General features: G+C 35.6%; 1 protein-coding gene across 2 annotated transcripts; it reads right to left on the minus strand.

The window, feature by feature from the left end:
- Positions 1-1,543: 1,543 nt before the first annotated feature.
- On the minus strand, positions 1,544-11,082 carry TTC14 (tetratricopeptide repeat domain 14). Of its 2 annotated transcripts, XM_079155240.1 has the most exons (12): positions 10,770-11,082; positions 10,208-10,332; positions 9,916-10,115; positions 8,434-8,518; positions 8,044-8,173; positions 7,563-7,718; positions 7,095-7,166; positions 6,582-6,701; positions 6,368-6,490; positions 4,679-4,796; positions 3,592-3,701; positions 1,544-2,875 (listed from the first exon to the last, which is right to left on the minus strand). In XM_079155240.1, exons 1-12 carry the CDS (start codon positions 10,928-10,930, stop codon positions 1,960-1,962), a joined length of 2,316 nt encoding a protein of 771 aa, XP_079011366.1. In that variant the 5' UTR covers positions 10,931-11,082; the 3' UTR covers positions 1,544-1,959. The 2 variants fall into 2 exon arrangements, 1 of the variants encoding a protein (XP_079011366.1); XR_013766451.1 differs by having other exon boundaries at positions 2,737-3,701; positions 4,167-4,796.
- Positions 11,083-14,990: the final 3,908 nt, after the last annotated feature.

The raw sequence follows: 14,990 nt of genomic DNA on the forward strand, positions 1-14,990 counted from the left end.
CAGGGTGGCTGGCGTCTGCCTTGGCTGTGTATGGGAGCCAGCCTTGTTTCTTAGATCCAATGCTGGCCAGTGGTGTAGTTGGTAGGCTCAGGATGGTTCCTACCTCAGCTCTCTGTGGACAACTGTTAAACACACAGCAACATTTGTGTACCAATTAATTGTGCCCAGTAGCTTCTGGATTGATCCAGCGAAAGCTGCCCCTCTGATTTCAGGATTTCCCATGCTAGGAGTGTCTTGTATTTCTTCATCTTTTCATTCTTGTGTGCTGGTTCCACTGCTTCCATCAGTAACCTAGCCCTATTTTTGTCCCTTCTCCTTATTTAGTATATCCCAAATTTCTAGGTCTCTAAGGCATTTTGACTATCTAGTGTTGTTGTGATGAAATTCCTCTTTCACATGTCTCACAGAAAAGCAATATTCCCGCTGCTTGAACACCAGGTTGCCAAGCTATGAGAAATGCCATTTCCCTCTAGCCTGTCATCTTATTCTGACTAGCCTATTACTAATGCCATAACTACCACTTTTAGCCAGTTTTTTTCCTGTTCCACTACAAAATGAATTTCAGATTTGGACTTCCCTCACTAGAATTTTAAGGACACAAATAGTATACACCAATATTGAAGCTTTAGTATTTTATGGGAAGCACTGCATCACAGAACAAGGAATGAGTCACTTCTTTGATCATTTTCTCACTCAAGCCTTTGCAGGTAGATACCCATTTACCACCAACCTATACTCATCCTCTATCATCTTTGGCAGCAGGAATAGAAGTCCAATGCTGTTTATAGTTTCTAGAATCTTAATTTTTCTAGACATCAGGGGCCTAGCATCTGACACCTATCTGTATCTTCCAGAGTGTTATATTTTCAGTAATTTTGGGAATCTCTGAAAACCAAGTTTTCTTTCTTTCTTTAGCTCCAGCTGCCAAAATTGACATTGAGTAAAATCAGGCTCTGGTTAAGACATCTAGTCATTTATTCAAATCCTGAGAAAGATGGCAATACGGGAAAGGTGATAAGTAAAGTAAAAAATGGCAGATAAGCTCAAAACTTTAAAAACATGCCCAGTGACTTCCCAACTGAGCCTCTACAAAACTGAGTTTCTTAATTTTTTCTTCCAAATAATAACCAGATTTAGTGTGCTTCTCTGCTATTTTTGCTAAAAGGATTATGTTCTATTCTGATCTACTCTTGCCTAGAATATAGTTTCTAAGGGCCTTGTCAATATTTAAAGTAAAAAAATTTCATAGAGCCATAATGGTACCAATAAGTAAAGAATAAGCAAACTAGGTTTCTAATCATCTTGCATGTTAAGCTTGGTTGAAGCCATTGAATGTGGCACAGTGGTAGAGGGCTTGTCCAGCATGCATGAGGTCCTGGGTTTGATCCCCAGCACCACACACACACACACACAAAAAATTAATTGTAATTAACTTACAGGAAAACTTAAGACATAATCTACCAGTCTAAAAGGAAATTGTACAAAAAAAAAAAAAAGTTAAATGTGAGATAAAAATAGCACTCAAAAAACACCCAAACACACCTTTCAAAAAGCTGAGGGCTTTTAATTGAACAGAAGAGGACAACAATTTTTGATGAAAATGATCCAAACGTTCAATGTATGAATTTAATTTTCTCTCAAACAGCAAGATAGGTGGGCCACAAAATTCTCGCACACCATGGTACGACAAAGAAACAATGCTGTCAGAGAATTATCTTCAGGTGAAGTAGTTTAAAGAGAGTAAGAAATACACTGTACATAAACATACCCATGAAAAGTCTAAAACTCAAGCTGTGACAAGGGGACCTACAACTGAAACAAATAAAATTTGAGAAAAGGGATTCAGTAATTTATACAAATAATCTTAAGATCAGATATTTCTGCATCAGACTGTTAAGACTAAATATCCCCAAAATTTTAACAGCATATTAGTGTAATGGTGCAGATTTCCATGGCATATTAATTTTTTTGCTTATTTCCTTTTTCTTTCTCAAACTCAGCTATCTGATTAAATATATTGAGTAAATTTTGAGGTAAATTTTTTTTAACTCTGCTTTCTGATTGCTCTTTGCTATTTAGTCCACTTTCTTCTGGAATCTCTGTTTTGTTATCTTCCCCAGAATTGTCCTCTCTTTCATATTCTCCTTGATTTGTATTTACCCGATATCTTTGCTCATGTCTACTGAAATCACGTGATCCAGGGCAAGTGAATTTTTTGTGTTTTTCAACTGACTTCCAAGAGTAGTCTGAACTTGCTGGTGAAGTGGAATACCTCATGGAACCTGGCTCCCACCTTCTATAGTGCTCTTTTCTCCCCTCTATGTCCTTTTCAAATCTCCTATGACCATACATTTTTATCTTGTCCTCTGAATTCCTACAGAAGGAATCTGAGGAATTTCTTCTACTGGAAAAATGTCTTTCTGATTTATATGTCTTTTCAGTTTTGCTACTACCTGCCTGGGTTTTATAGCTATTGTAAAAATCTCTTGGATCTTCAGACCTACCTCCAAAATCTTCTGGTATTTCAACTGAAGAGGAAGAGACAGGGCATCTATCTTTCTCTTTTACCTGTGTCTTTTGGTATTGTAACCTGTCCTGCTTTTCCAGCAGTTTTTCCACTTCTTGTTTTTGGTTAAGAAAAGATGCAGAAGTATTACTTGGAACTGGATAGCATTCATCTTTCCTAGTGTGATCTATCTGACTTGAGGATGCCCTAGATGAATGCCTTTTGGAACTTCGAGAAGACTCTGAACGGTTCCTCTTTCGTTTCTTATGCCTTCTGTGGTCAGAAGAGGAAGAGGATGAGGAAGAAACTGATTCATCAGCAGAAGAAACACTTGAAGAGGAAGATGATTTTCTTCTCTTCTTCTTTAGCCTACAAAAAAGGTAGTTCATTCATCAGATGTTACATACAAAACTAAATTATCCATAAATTTTTAATCTTATTGCTTCACTTATGAGGTCCAATTTTTGTCATTGAGCATGACTTCTGAGAAAAATACCTATGTAGATAGGTGTCACTGTATTCAAATCCATCAATTCTGAAGGACACAGTGACATTTTTAACACTACCTTAAAAACTATCTTAACACACAGAAAACTGAAGTTTCTATATCTGACTGTCTCTAGTTTCATTGTTTCTCCATCTCCGCACTACTAATATTTTGGGCCAAATAGCTCTTTGTGAGGGTGTAGGTCCTGTGTACTGCAGGATGTTGAACAGAATCCTTGACCTCTGTCCACCAGATGCTAGTGGCATACCATCACTTATGACAACCAAGTATCTCCAAACACTGACAAATGTCTTTTGGGGAACAAAACCATCCTTAGATAAGAACCTGCTCTAGTTCTAAAACATTTCTTCATGACAATTAAAATAACTTATTTTAATTCTAAGATTAATTTTTTTTTTACAGTCTTAGATTCCACTTAATCTCTTTTATAGGAAAAAAGTTGAACATAAACTTGCTAAGAATTCTTAAGACATCATTTGAAATACATTTTTTTTTTACTTACTTTACCTCCATATGGCACTTTGGGTTCAACTCAGTAGTTGCTTTAAGTTAAAAAATACTGAATATTATAGTTTACCTTTTCTCCTCTTTTAAGAGCTTACGCAACTTTTCTGCACTTGTTTCTATTTTCTTTGTTTTCTGCTTTTCTTCCTTTTCAGCTTGTTTTTCTCTTAATTCCAAAGATTTCTTTTAGAACCCAGATATCGGAAAAAACCACACGTTAAAAATAGCAGAATATACAAAATAATATTCAAAAGACCACCCCCAACCAGAAACCCAATTTATTATAACCAAATAACCATATAGCCAGCATTAAACAAGTATTTGTCAACATAAAAAAATTAATCATACAGATGTTTGGCATTAATCATTGGAATGGCCAGAACAGTATTGAGGACCATATTGCAGTTGGTATCCCATGAAAAAAGGGGAAGCCATTGCAGTGGTACCAATGACCCAGAGTGCAAGAAAGGGGGAGAAGGGGGGAAAAAGCATATGAAAAAACAAAAAACAAAAACAAAAACAACAAAAAAAGAATTTTTAAAAAATTGAAAAATGTAAACAGGATATAAATTTTACAAGTTAGATGCAAATAAACATATTCCATTAAGGTGAATTGAAGGGAGGAAATCACCACGTTCAAATACAAACCATTTTAAAAATAGCACAGCCCAGTTGGATGCATGATTACATAAGATATCATTTTCCAGTTTGTGGATGGGGATGAGCAGCACCAGATGTCAGACACAGCAGCAATGGTCCAATTCAGAAGAAAATGCATGAGAAAACATCATCATCAGTATTACAGGAAAAGGCAGAGGAAATATGTCTCAAAAAGATTTTTATAATTAGCTCAATTAGATAGTAGCAACACTGATAATTTTAATATCCATCAGGTAAGCCCATAAAGGACAATTTTCAAAACTTCATAATGAATTTAGGTAAAAGGAATTTTCTTATAAGGCTATTTTTACTTTTGAATATAAACAAACGAAAAAAGGAATAGGCACTACGAAGCAATGCCAAATCCAATTAGGAAAAGCTATATCTAAAAAGGAATGTCATAATGCTTCACTAGGTAATCTATAAGTTTTCCCTAGAACATTATACTTTGGTATTACTTTTAAATATCTCTAGGTTTCTAAGAGGAAATAAAGAATCACCTGCATATATTTATGAAGTTTCTGCAAAGCATCCTCTGCATCTTTAAAAGTCTCATCCAAAGCTAAAGCTTTCTTGTAATAACTTTCAGCATTTAAAAACTTTTCTTCTTCTTCTAGCCTAAAAGCAATACAAACAATAAAAGCACCCAAACACACAAATAGGTAAGAGGCTTATATGATGAAACTTATTAGGGAAAAGTCATGGTTACCAAATTATTTTCCAAAAACCACACCTAAACTGTGTTTCTTAACTCTAATTTATTTGCGGAAAAAAAAAAAAAACAACTACATAAAACAAATGAAAATATATTACTAGTAACTAACAATATTGGCACATTTTTTTGTAGAAATACAGGAAGATACATGATAAATTGATATCTGCGAACTTAGTGTGATCCTGAGCTTTAACGTAAAATTATACACATGGGCTTTTACTAATTTATAAAAAATTTTCCTTTTTACAAATTTTTTTTCCAAGAAAATTCACTGTTAAAATCCTTTGGAAATACCAACACACATACACACACACGTGTATAATATATTACTAGTTTTTAGATTCAATAATCATTAGATAAGGTTCAGAAGTCTATGCTGTGAAAAACTGAAATTAGAAAGTTTGGACACAGAAGTGAAAGGACTTTGTAAGATGCTTTTAGTTCAAAGAAGGAAAAGGTACCATCAGGATCACTTTTGTGGCAGTAGACTAGATGGAGGCAGTAAAGGATAAATAAATCAAAGATCACCAGTATTTCTGTCTTTAAAACTGGTTAATTTTGCCATTCCCTAAGCTAAAAGACACCTAGTACATGGAAAGTAAGACAAACACACCTCAGGAGGTTCTAGCAATGTATCTAGTGAACAGTAATAAAGCAATTTCAGTCACTAATTAGAAGTACTTGTGAGTGAAAAATACTGCAAAGTTATTAAATTTAGAATTTGTGATCATTCAAACTGGAATGATCAAACAGGAACTACTGGGCAAATTCTGAAACAGAAGAAATGAACCTATTTTAAAAAAGCATTAGAAGCAAAAATATGCTATTAATCCCATGAACTGGCTCAATTATTAAAGCAGACTATTGCCAAATGATATTTAATAAGCATTACATTTCTTCAAAACACTGTATAATATAAATTCCACCGATCTGTTTGGTCATTAATTATTTGCAACATAAGTACTACGCCAGGCAACATCTCAGTAATTATGCCTTTTCTTAATGATATGCTGTACCACTTAATCTGAATTTGTGGGTTTTCCTGGACAGAAGTACAAGCTGAAAATAACAGCAAAATCTTATTCACAATTACAGAACACTCAATATATATTTTTGATGTTATATTACTAGAATGGTAAAATTAGAAAGTAAATTCTTCATTATTAGAAAACTCCTAGTATATGTCTTGAAAAATAATATTTGGTACTTTTCCATCTACATTTCTATGAAATGAGAATATTCAGAGCAATAAACTTGAGATACCAAAATATATCCAATCATTAAAAACCTCAGTAATAAGGCAGGGAGGGGAAGAATTCAAAAGGACTATATTTAAAAAATACTTTCAACCAAAACTTGAAATGAAAGATGTTTTGAACTGAGTGAGCTAAAGAGGCTGTTTCCTTATATAAAGGTTTTAATAGTAGCTGGTTCTATTTTAGATCTCTACTATTATATAAAATTTGACACTTACTGTCCTCCTCTTTCTACAAGTGTTTGGCAGAGGTATTTTCTTGCATTCCTGTGAGTTGGACAGTTTTCTAATGCAAGCTCAAAATCTTCTATTGCTTTGTTCAAACTTCCTTTTGTTGCATATCTAGAGATATTAAATAAGAAAAATTTAATCTTGAGCTGTTTATATTTTTCAGATTTACCTTATATTCCTTAAAATCCATCAATTCACTTACAATGCTCCACGAGCTACCAAAGCTTCCACATTTTGCTTGTCTATTTCCAGAGCTTTATTGTATTCATTCATAGCATCCACATGGCGTCCAACCTTAAAATAATCAACTCCAATTTTCACACTAAAAAATACGTTAGTAAAACATCACAAATATTTCCTAAAATGTTAATAAGTTTTAAAAGCAAATGTCTTAAAATTTGGCAATATACTCAAGCACTCTGCCTTAATATTTTCATAATAATTACATTGATGACAGTCCTATCAACATAATTTTGAAAAAAAACTGAAAATGCTAGATAAACTTAAGTGTGTTAAGTTTACAACATAAGACCAATATAATACCTATAAAATAGACTAATATATAATACCTATAAAATAGACCAATGACTAAAAAGATTTATTTTATATGTATGAACAAACTCTGGTCTTAATGATGATATAAAATGCTTGGTTTTCCATACTCTTTATTTTTTAGACTAGATAATGCAATGATTGAAACAAAACATCTTCCTACCATTTTAAGGCCCAAGATGCAGACTGTTTCTTTCTTAACGCAGAAGCAAAATCATCTTCAGAGAAATTTTTGCTATTAAAGAAAGTCAAAGTCAGTCTATAAACATTTCACTCTGCCTGACATACAGGCATTCAACATTGAATAAAACCTAAGCAAGAAATTAGTATTTCATTTACATAGCAAAATCCTTGAACTGTCAGAAATTAACATTGCTGTTCAATTAAATTTTTGTTAAGCATGCACACGAAATTTTTATAAAGTTCTTACATCCCTCTTTATTTGGTTACATGGTACACAACTAATCATTAATAGGAGTACTGTCCTGAAGCAGATGAAATCACCCAGTTCATTCAACCTTTGGCATATTTCTATTGCTAGGCTTAAGATGGTCAGTATGTTCTTGATGTAGCCTTTCAGTTTAGCCCATTCCCCTGACGACCTTAGAGAATAACACTGATGTTACTATACCTTTGTAGGCCTCTCATTAAAGATGGTGGATTAGATTCATCTATTCCAAGTTTTTCTAGAAGGAATTCAACTACTCCTGGATTAACAAATCCTAGAGAACTCTGCATGATATTTTCATAGGACTCCAAAGAATTGCTATTTAGTTCAATACTCCTCCTTAGGGCAGGTGGGACAAAAATACAAAAATTCAAGAATAATAAATAATTAGCATAACCCATTTCTTTAAAGATATTATTAGATGAGGTTTAAATAGCATTCCCCTCCCACCCACCCCCCGGAAGTAACTTGGTACCGTTACGAGACAGTTCATAAAGAGTTCATTCTACCAAGTCTGAAATGCTCTGAGGATTAGAAAAATAAGATGAATTCATTTTATAGTATGAAAAATTAAAATTCCATTATTTTCGGAAGCTTGACTAAATTTGCTATTTTAAGTCAAGAAATTTGTAATGAGCATTGTTGAGATAGTATGGATAAATACCTGTAATACAAAGGGAGCTCTTCAGAAGTAATTACACCTAGTTTAATACCAGAAAGGTGTGGTGGAAGAGATGAGCTATAAAGAGATACTGCAAGCTTTTCATGGTATCTGTCAATATCCTTGATTCCAGCTTAAAAGAAAAAAAAAAAAAAAAAACTGATTAATAAAACAAACTACAATATATATTAAATAAAACTTTCTAAACACTATCCTCATTAGACCACATTTTTAAAATTAATAAAACTTGGGGCTGGAGTTGTGGCTTAGTGGTAGCTTGCCTAGCATGTGTGAGGCACTGTTCAATTCTCAGCACCACATATAAATAAATGAATAAAATAAAGGTCTATCAACATCAACTATGAGTGTTATTAGTATGATGAATAAGCTCACCTCGAATGATGTCACCAGTTTGGTAATATGATAAAGGATCCCCATGGTTACTGTGAGAAGGCACATCTCTTAATGGACAAAGAGCCTGCAATGAGAAGTATTTGAAAACAATATTCATTTCACTTTTTGGTGAGAACAGTATCTTCTTTCCTTATAGTTTTTAATTGTTCAGTAAAAACAGCTAATGATTGACATGAACATTTAAACAACCAACATTATAAAATCTAATTTTTTAGCTGACATGCAATAATTATACATATTTATTAGGACACAATGATAACTCAATACATGTATACAATGTGTAGTTATCACACCAAGTTAATTAGCATTTCCATCTTTTACCATTTCTTTCTGTTTGGGGGCTTCAAACTCTAGTTCTTCATACAATATATAATAGATTGTTGTAAACTACAGGCACCATACTGTGGTTTAGCACACTAGAACTTATTCCTTTTGCCTAATTGTGTTTTGGTACTCAATAACCAATCTCCTTTTAACCCCACATTTCCTTCTCAGTCTCTGGTAACCACTATTCTAGTCACTCCTTTGAGAACAACGTTTTAGTTCCACATTATAAATAAGAACATGCCACATTTGTCTTTCTGTGCCTGCCTTACTTCGTAGAATATTCTCTAGTTCCCTCCATGTTGCCACACGTGAGAGATTTTCATTCTTTTTTCATGGCTGAATAATATTTTTCATTGTATGTGTGTATATACGTATCCCATTTCCTCTATTCATCCATTAATGAACTTGCTGATAAAGCTAAAGTCTAAATTTAAAGATTTTAGTTATGAGAAATTTCTATGTACAACACAATAAAACATTTTTTGGTTTAGTTCAAAAACTAAAATCTCATGAATGTTTTCATTAGTTTTAGGAACCAAATACAGATTTGCACTTGTCAAAAATAAAACTACAATCTGTCCATAAAGAACAGGATTCCAATGAAAATGAACTATGAATTCTCCAAAGTTCTGCATTTCTTCTTTTCCATGCATCTGGACAGACAGCAAATAACACATCTTTAAAAGTGATGCATTATTAATTCAGGACTATATCTTGGGTCTTATTATAAACAGACAAATTTTATATTTAGGTAGACTCTAAATCCCAGGAATTTTTTCTTTTTAAATTATGCACATTCAAGCATCTAATGCCAAATATAAAATAATCAAGAATATGTTCAATTAGAAGATACAAGTCCAGAATATCAACGGACTTCGCCATGTCCACTGATATTTCCGAGCGTGTAAAAAGGAAACTCTTCCTATAACCAGAGTCCACAAAACCTCAAAATTCAGAAATGGAGAAAGACTGTAACTCTCTCACCAATAATTTCTTTTAAAAGAAAAACTATTTTTCTCCAATGCTTAATTTCCAAAGCAGATATATTTAAACACAATTGGATGCAAACAATTTTTTGCAGAGATGACTATCAAAACCAGAAGTAATCCACAGAGATGAAAAACAGCAACTTACTGTGATTTCTAAGTGGGATATGTCTCTCATGATGCCACTTCCTAAACATATCAACACCATGAAAAATCCGAATTCTCGAATAGAACTAATTCTTCCAATCACTATATCACCACGCTCAATGTCACGGAAAAATAGCTCTCTCCGGTCCATACTAGGTATCTCCATGAATTGCTCTAAAGGTGGCATGACTGCATAATGATCTGAAAAAAATATTTAACATCACTAATTGTTTTATCTGAAAAGCTGTTAAACCAAACCTCCAATGTTAGAAAAGTTTGGACTCTAAAATCACCTTCATTGTCTTCGTTAACTTCAGAAGTTGCAGGTGCATCCGATTTCCAGGAAAGTGCAAAAAGCAGATCTGCTTTTTTGGAGATGAATTTTTGTATTTCAATGTTGTCAACTCTTTTCTCTTTTCTTAAAAAAGAAACAAAAACTTAAGAAAATTGGTTTATTTGCAAAGCCGTTTTACGTCTAAACTTCTGCTTATGACTAATCCACTCCGTACAGCCCCGGAAAAAGTTTTAGTCAGGCATTCCCCCATTCGACAACTTGGAAGCGGAGGGCGGGAAAACATAGAACATGACGCCTCCAGCTTCAGATACAAAAGCCCAAGGGATTTTAACTAAGGAATCTATGGCTCTACAGAGCAGTGCCAGAAAGTTCAGCTCGCAATCCTCCTTGCACACAGAACTGGTGCGCCGACCCTCCTCCACTCAGCGCTCTGCACCAGCTAACCAGTCTCACGTGCCACCGCTCCGCTTCTTTTAGGCGCAGCCCGGGGCTGCGGGAGCCGAGCCCGGATGGAAGGCGTCACCACCCCCCGTCTCGCAGAGGCGCAGCAGCCCCATTACCTGCCCTGCAAATGCTGCTGGGGCGGCGGGCCCCGAGCAGGCTCCGATGCCGACCCTAGGAGGCTCCGGAAGTGCGGGTTGTCCTGCTGTTCGCTCCGCAGCAGGGAGAGCAATGACGGCCCGTGGCAATTCAGTGACTGCCGTAGAAGATCCCGGTCCATGATGAGAGGCTGCGGGGCCCGACAGCCGGTGGGCTGCTAGGACCCAGTTTCGTGCCTACTACTTGAACCGGTGATCCCAGAGGCTGAGGCAGCAGCCTAGCCGCCGGAAACACAGCACTTACAAGTTCACCTCCCGGAAGTGTTCCCGAGCCGCCGCCCCTGCTGCCCGCGCGGCGGAGCTCAGCCTCGTTCTCGCGAAACCGAGCGAGATTACGGAAGCCCGAAGGAGTGGGCAACGCGTATTCTGAAGTCAGGGCTGACAAGGGTTTCAGGTAGACTGCTTTAAAAAATTGACGTGTGAACCAGCCCGATCTGTAATCTAGGGTAAATAATTCATTTTCATGAGGCGATGCAAAATGCCAGTACCTGGTGAGAACCCCAAATGAGTCGCACAAAGGATAAGTTAATATCTGTGTGTCGGACGTAACCACCTTAAAACGACTGCCCTGGACAGGTATCTGAAGTGCAGAAGAAAGGAAGGGAGCTAATAGTTTTTAAGCAACTGGAGTTGTGTTTACCATTCTTATCCCATTTATTGTTAGCGATTTTAGAGTTACGAAAGACATATAATCATATACCATTCTGGTTTTATAGGTTTACCTCTAGTAGAGGATGAGCAGGATTCATTAAGGGTGATATTTATCGGATGCCCGTTGTATACAGAGTAGGGCCGGGAGAAATTAACTTTAAGCAGGTGTACTTGAAACTCAGGTGGAGATTTTCTACCTTTGGTGTAGTACTGGCCTTAAATGGAGGTAATCACATTAGGTACCAAGGAGAGCCTTCTTAAATATCACTCCCACAATTACAGGCGTATTTGAATTCATTTTCTGTTGGGGCAATGTTGATTTTGAAGGGGACAGAACACTGAATCTATGATAGGATTGGAAGGAGTGAGGAGAGGAAGCGAAGGAACTAGTTTTGCTTCTCATTTTGGAGAAAGTAGTCTCACGTATGTTGCGTCTCAAGGTGAGCACTGAAAGAAAATACTTTTTTCACTTCTTGGCTTTCTTAAAAAAACTTTTTCTAAGAAACTTCCAGATTAAGCAATATGAATAATTAAGTGAAGTGGGGCAGGGAACAGTAGAGCTGTAGGAATGAGTAAGGCAGGGCACAGAAAACACATCCTTGATGTCTAACTTAATGTGATGTCAAATTTCATCTCTAAATAAACACATATGTACATCCTTTAACAAATACTTGAGACCCTGGAAATATAAAGATGGAGAAAACACTTCTGTCATTTGCCAGAAAATGGATGGAACTTGAGAACTTTATGTTAAGTGAAATAAGCCAAATTCAGAAAGTCAAAGGTCAACAGTTTTCTGTCACACGTGGAAGCTAGGGAATAAAAAGGAAAAGAAAAGTGGTGGTGGGAACCTCATGAAAATCTGAGGGAGATCAGTAGAGGAAAAGGACCAGGGGGAGGAAGGAGGGGAGAGAAAATGAACTACTAGAGAATGACACTGGTCAAATGATCTTGTCATATGTGTAAATGTCTGAATATGTAACAATGAATCTTACCATTATGTACAATTATAATGCACCAATAAAAAATGTGGGAAAAAAGAAAAAAACACTTCTGTTTCTTGAGTGGCCCACAGTTCACTGATGGAATAGACATAAGAAGAAAGAAATTTGGCACAGTGAAAAGTTGTATTGTGTGGACACATACTGTGGTGTCTGTTAGATCCGTCTTCTCTGGGAAGTGAGGTAACCGGAGTTGCTGGGGATCAGGGAGAAGGGAAGGCAAGTATGTGTGATCCAGGCAGAGGGGTCAATATAATTAAAGATGTAGAGGTGTGAAAAAGCAAGATGCATTCTGGAGATCACAAGTGTGACATTTTGAAGTAGGTGAGGACATTTTAGTTTATAGACATTTTCATTACATAAGTGTGTCATTTGAGGAGGGGTACAGATTGTTGATAAAACCCCCTTGCTCCTCTGTGTGCATATACACACCTAGATTAAATTCATGATTTATTTAGCAAAAAACACAAATTAGGTGAAGAAAGATAGTCACATCAAGCAAGGGCAGAAGCAGCATATCTCAGTGTAGCTTTTCTTGGATTCCCAAAATAATATGCACAGTTGTTAGTTTATCTGCAAAAGATAAAGTCTTTTTTTATCTCAGAAACTTTCATATTGCCATTAAAGGACAAGTAATCTATTAGTTTATAAAAAGTATCTCTTGACAAGTTTGTTTTTTCTTTTCTCTTCCTTGATCCTGATACAATTTCAGTAAGACCTCATCCTCTTCTGGGGTTAAGGATGAGATGAGTATGTCAGGGAAGCCAGGTACTGACTGAATAAGACCCCAGGGGGTTTATTATGTTACCTCTTCCTTTCCCTTCTGAGCATCTTTTTATGGCTCTTCTGTTTTTTTTGTTTTTTTAAACAGGCTTTGTTTCTTAATACATTTTAAGTTCATAGCCAAAATGTGAGAAGGGAACAGAGATTTTTTATATATGTCTTATTGCTACAAATACATAGCCTCCCCCATTATCAACATTCTCCCCCAGAGTGGCATATTTTTTATAACTAATGAACCTATGTTGACACATCCTATCACTCAAACTCTAGTTTACCTTGAGTTTACTCTTAGTATATTCTATGGATTTGAACAAATGTATAATGACACATGTTCAACATTATAATACCACACAGAGTGGTTTCACTACCCTAAAAATCATCTGGGTTTTTTCTATCCTGACCCAGAACTAGTGGCAACCATTGAACATTTTATAGTCTTCATAGTTTTTCTTTCCCAGAATATATTATTGTGGTCATACAGTATGTAACCTTTTCAGACTGAATTCTTTCACTTAATAATTTAAATTTCCTCCATGTCCTCTCATGGCTGAATGCCTCATTTTTTGTGTGTTGAATAATATTTCACTGTCTGAATGTACCACAGTTTGTTTATCCATTCACCTACTGAAGGGCATTTTAGGTTCTTCCAAGTTTTGGAGATTATGAATAAAGTTGTGATAAATATCCATGTGCAGGTTTTGATATGAACCTAAATTTTCACTTTTGGGGGAAAATCACCAAGGAGTGTGATTTTTGAGTCATGTGGTAAGAATAAGCCAGATTGAGTAGATTTATGGTTTGGAGCCAAGAGTCTTAACTAATACACAAAGAAGCCACAAACTAGTAGCCTCTGCCTTTTTCACTCTGCCATCTTGAAAATGAAGAAACAAATGTGGAGAGGTTAATAAATGCTTTTGCTGTTCAAACACTATAGAATCCTCGTTGTCTAACTGTTTATCTAGTCATCTTTCTACTATGCCGTACAATTTAAGGAGTTAACTGACGTTGTGTTTCTGGAGGATGTAGTTTTAAAATATATATGTATGGAACTTATTTTATTTCCAAAATATTAGAATAATTTTAGGTGTCAACCTGACTGGACTAGGCAATGTTAACTGTTTAAACAGTATTTCTGGGCAAGTCTGTGAAGATATTTTTCAAATGAGATCAGCATTTGAATCAGTGAACACAGTAAGGTAGATTACCCTCCTCAGCATAGGTGGGCCTTATCCAATACATTAAGGATATGAATAGAATACAAGACTGTGGAAGGAAGAATTAGTGTCTTTGTCCTGACTCAGTGCTTGTGCTGGGACATTTTATTTCATCTTCTGCCCTCAAACTGAGATTTATATCATTGACTCTTCATTCTTAGGCCTTTGGAATCAGACTGAATTATGCTACCAGTTTCTCTGGGTCTCCAGCTTGCAGATATCCTATCAAAGAATTTCTCAGTCTCTCTCATGCTCCATAATCATGTGAGCCACTTCTTTATGATATAAATGTGTATATAACTCCTATTGTTCTATTTCACTGGAGAATCCTGACTAATACAAAATCCATTATTATGCTAATATTCAATGGTAGGCTTTAACCTTTTTTTTTCCCCAATAATGGGGCATTTGGTTTCATTCCTAAGCACATGGTACAAGATATTTAGATTACAGTTTTGCTACCATATTATGTAGCTAACTGTGTTCTGTTCAAAATTCTGTTCAAAGTCACCCAAAGTGACTCAAGAAAGATT

This window comes from Sciurus vulgaris (genome assembly GCF_902686455.1).
Source record: "Sciurus vulgaris genome assembly, chromosome: 10".
NCBI classification, from domain to species: domain Eukaryota; kingdom Metazoa; phylum Chordata; class Mammalia; order Rodentia; family Sciuridae; genus Sciurus; species Sciurus vulgaris.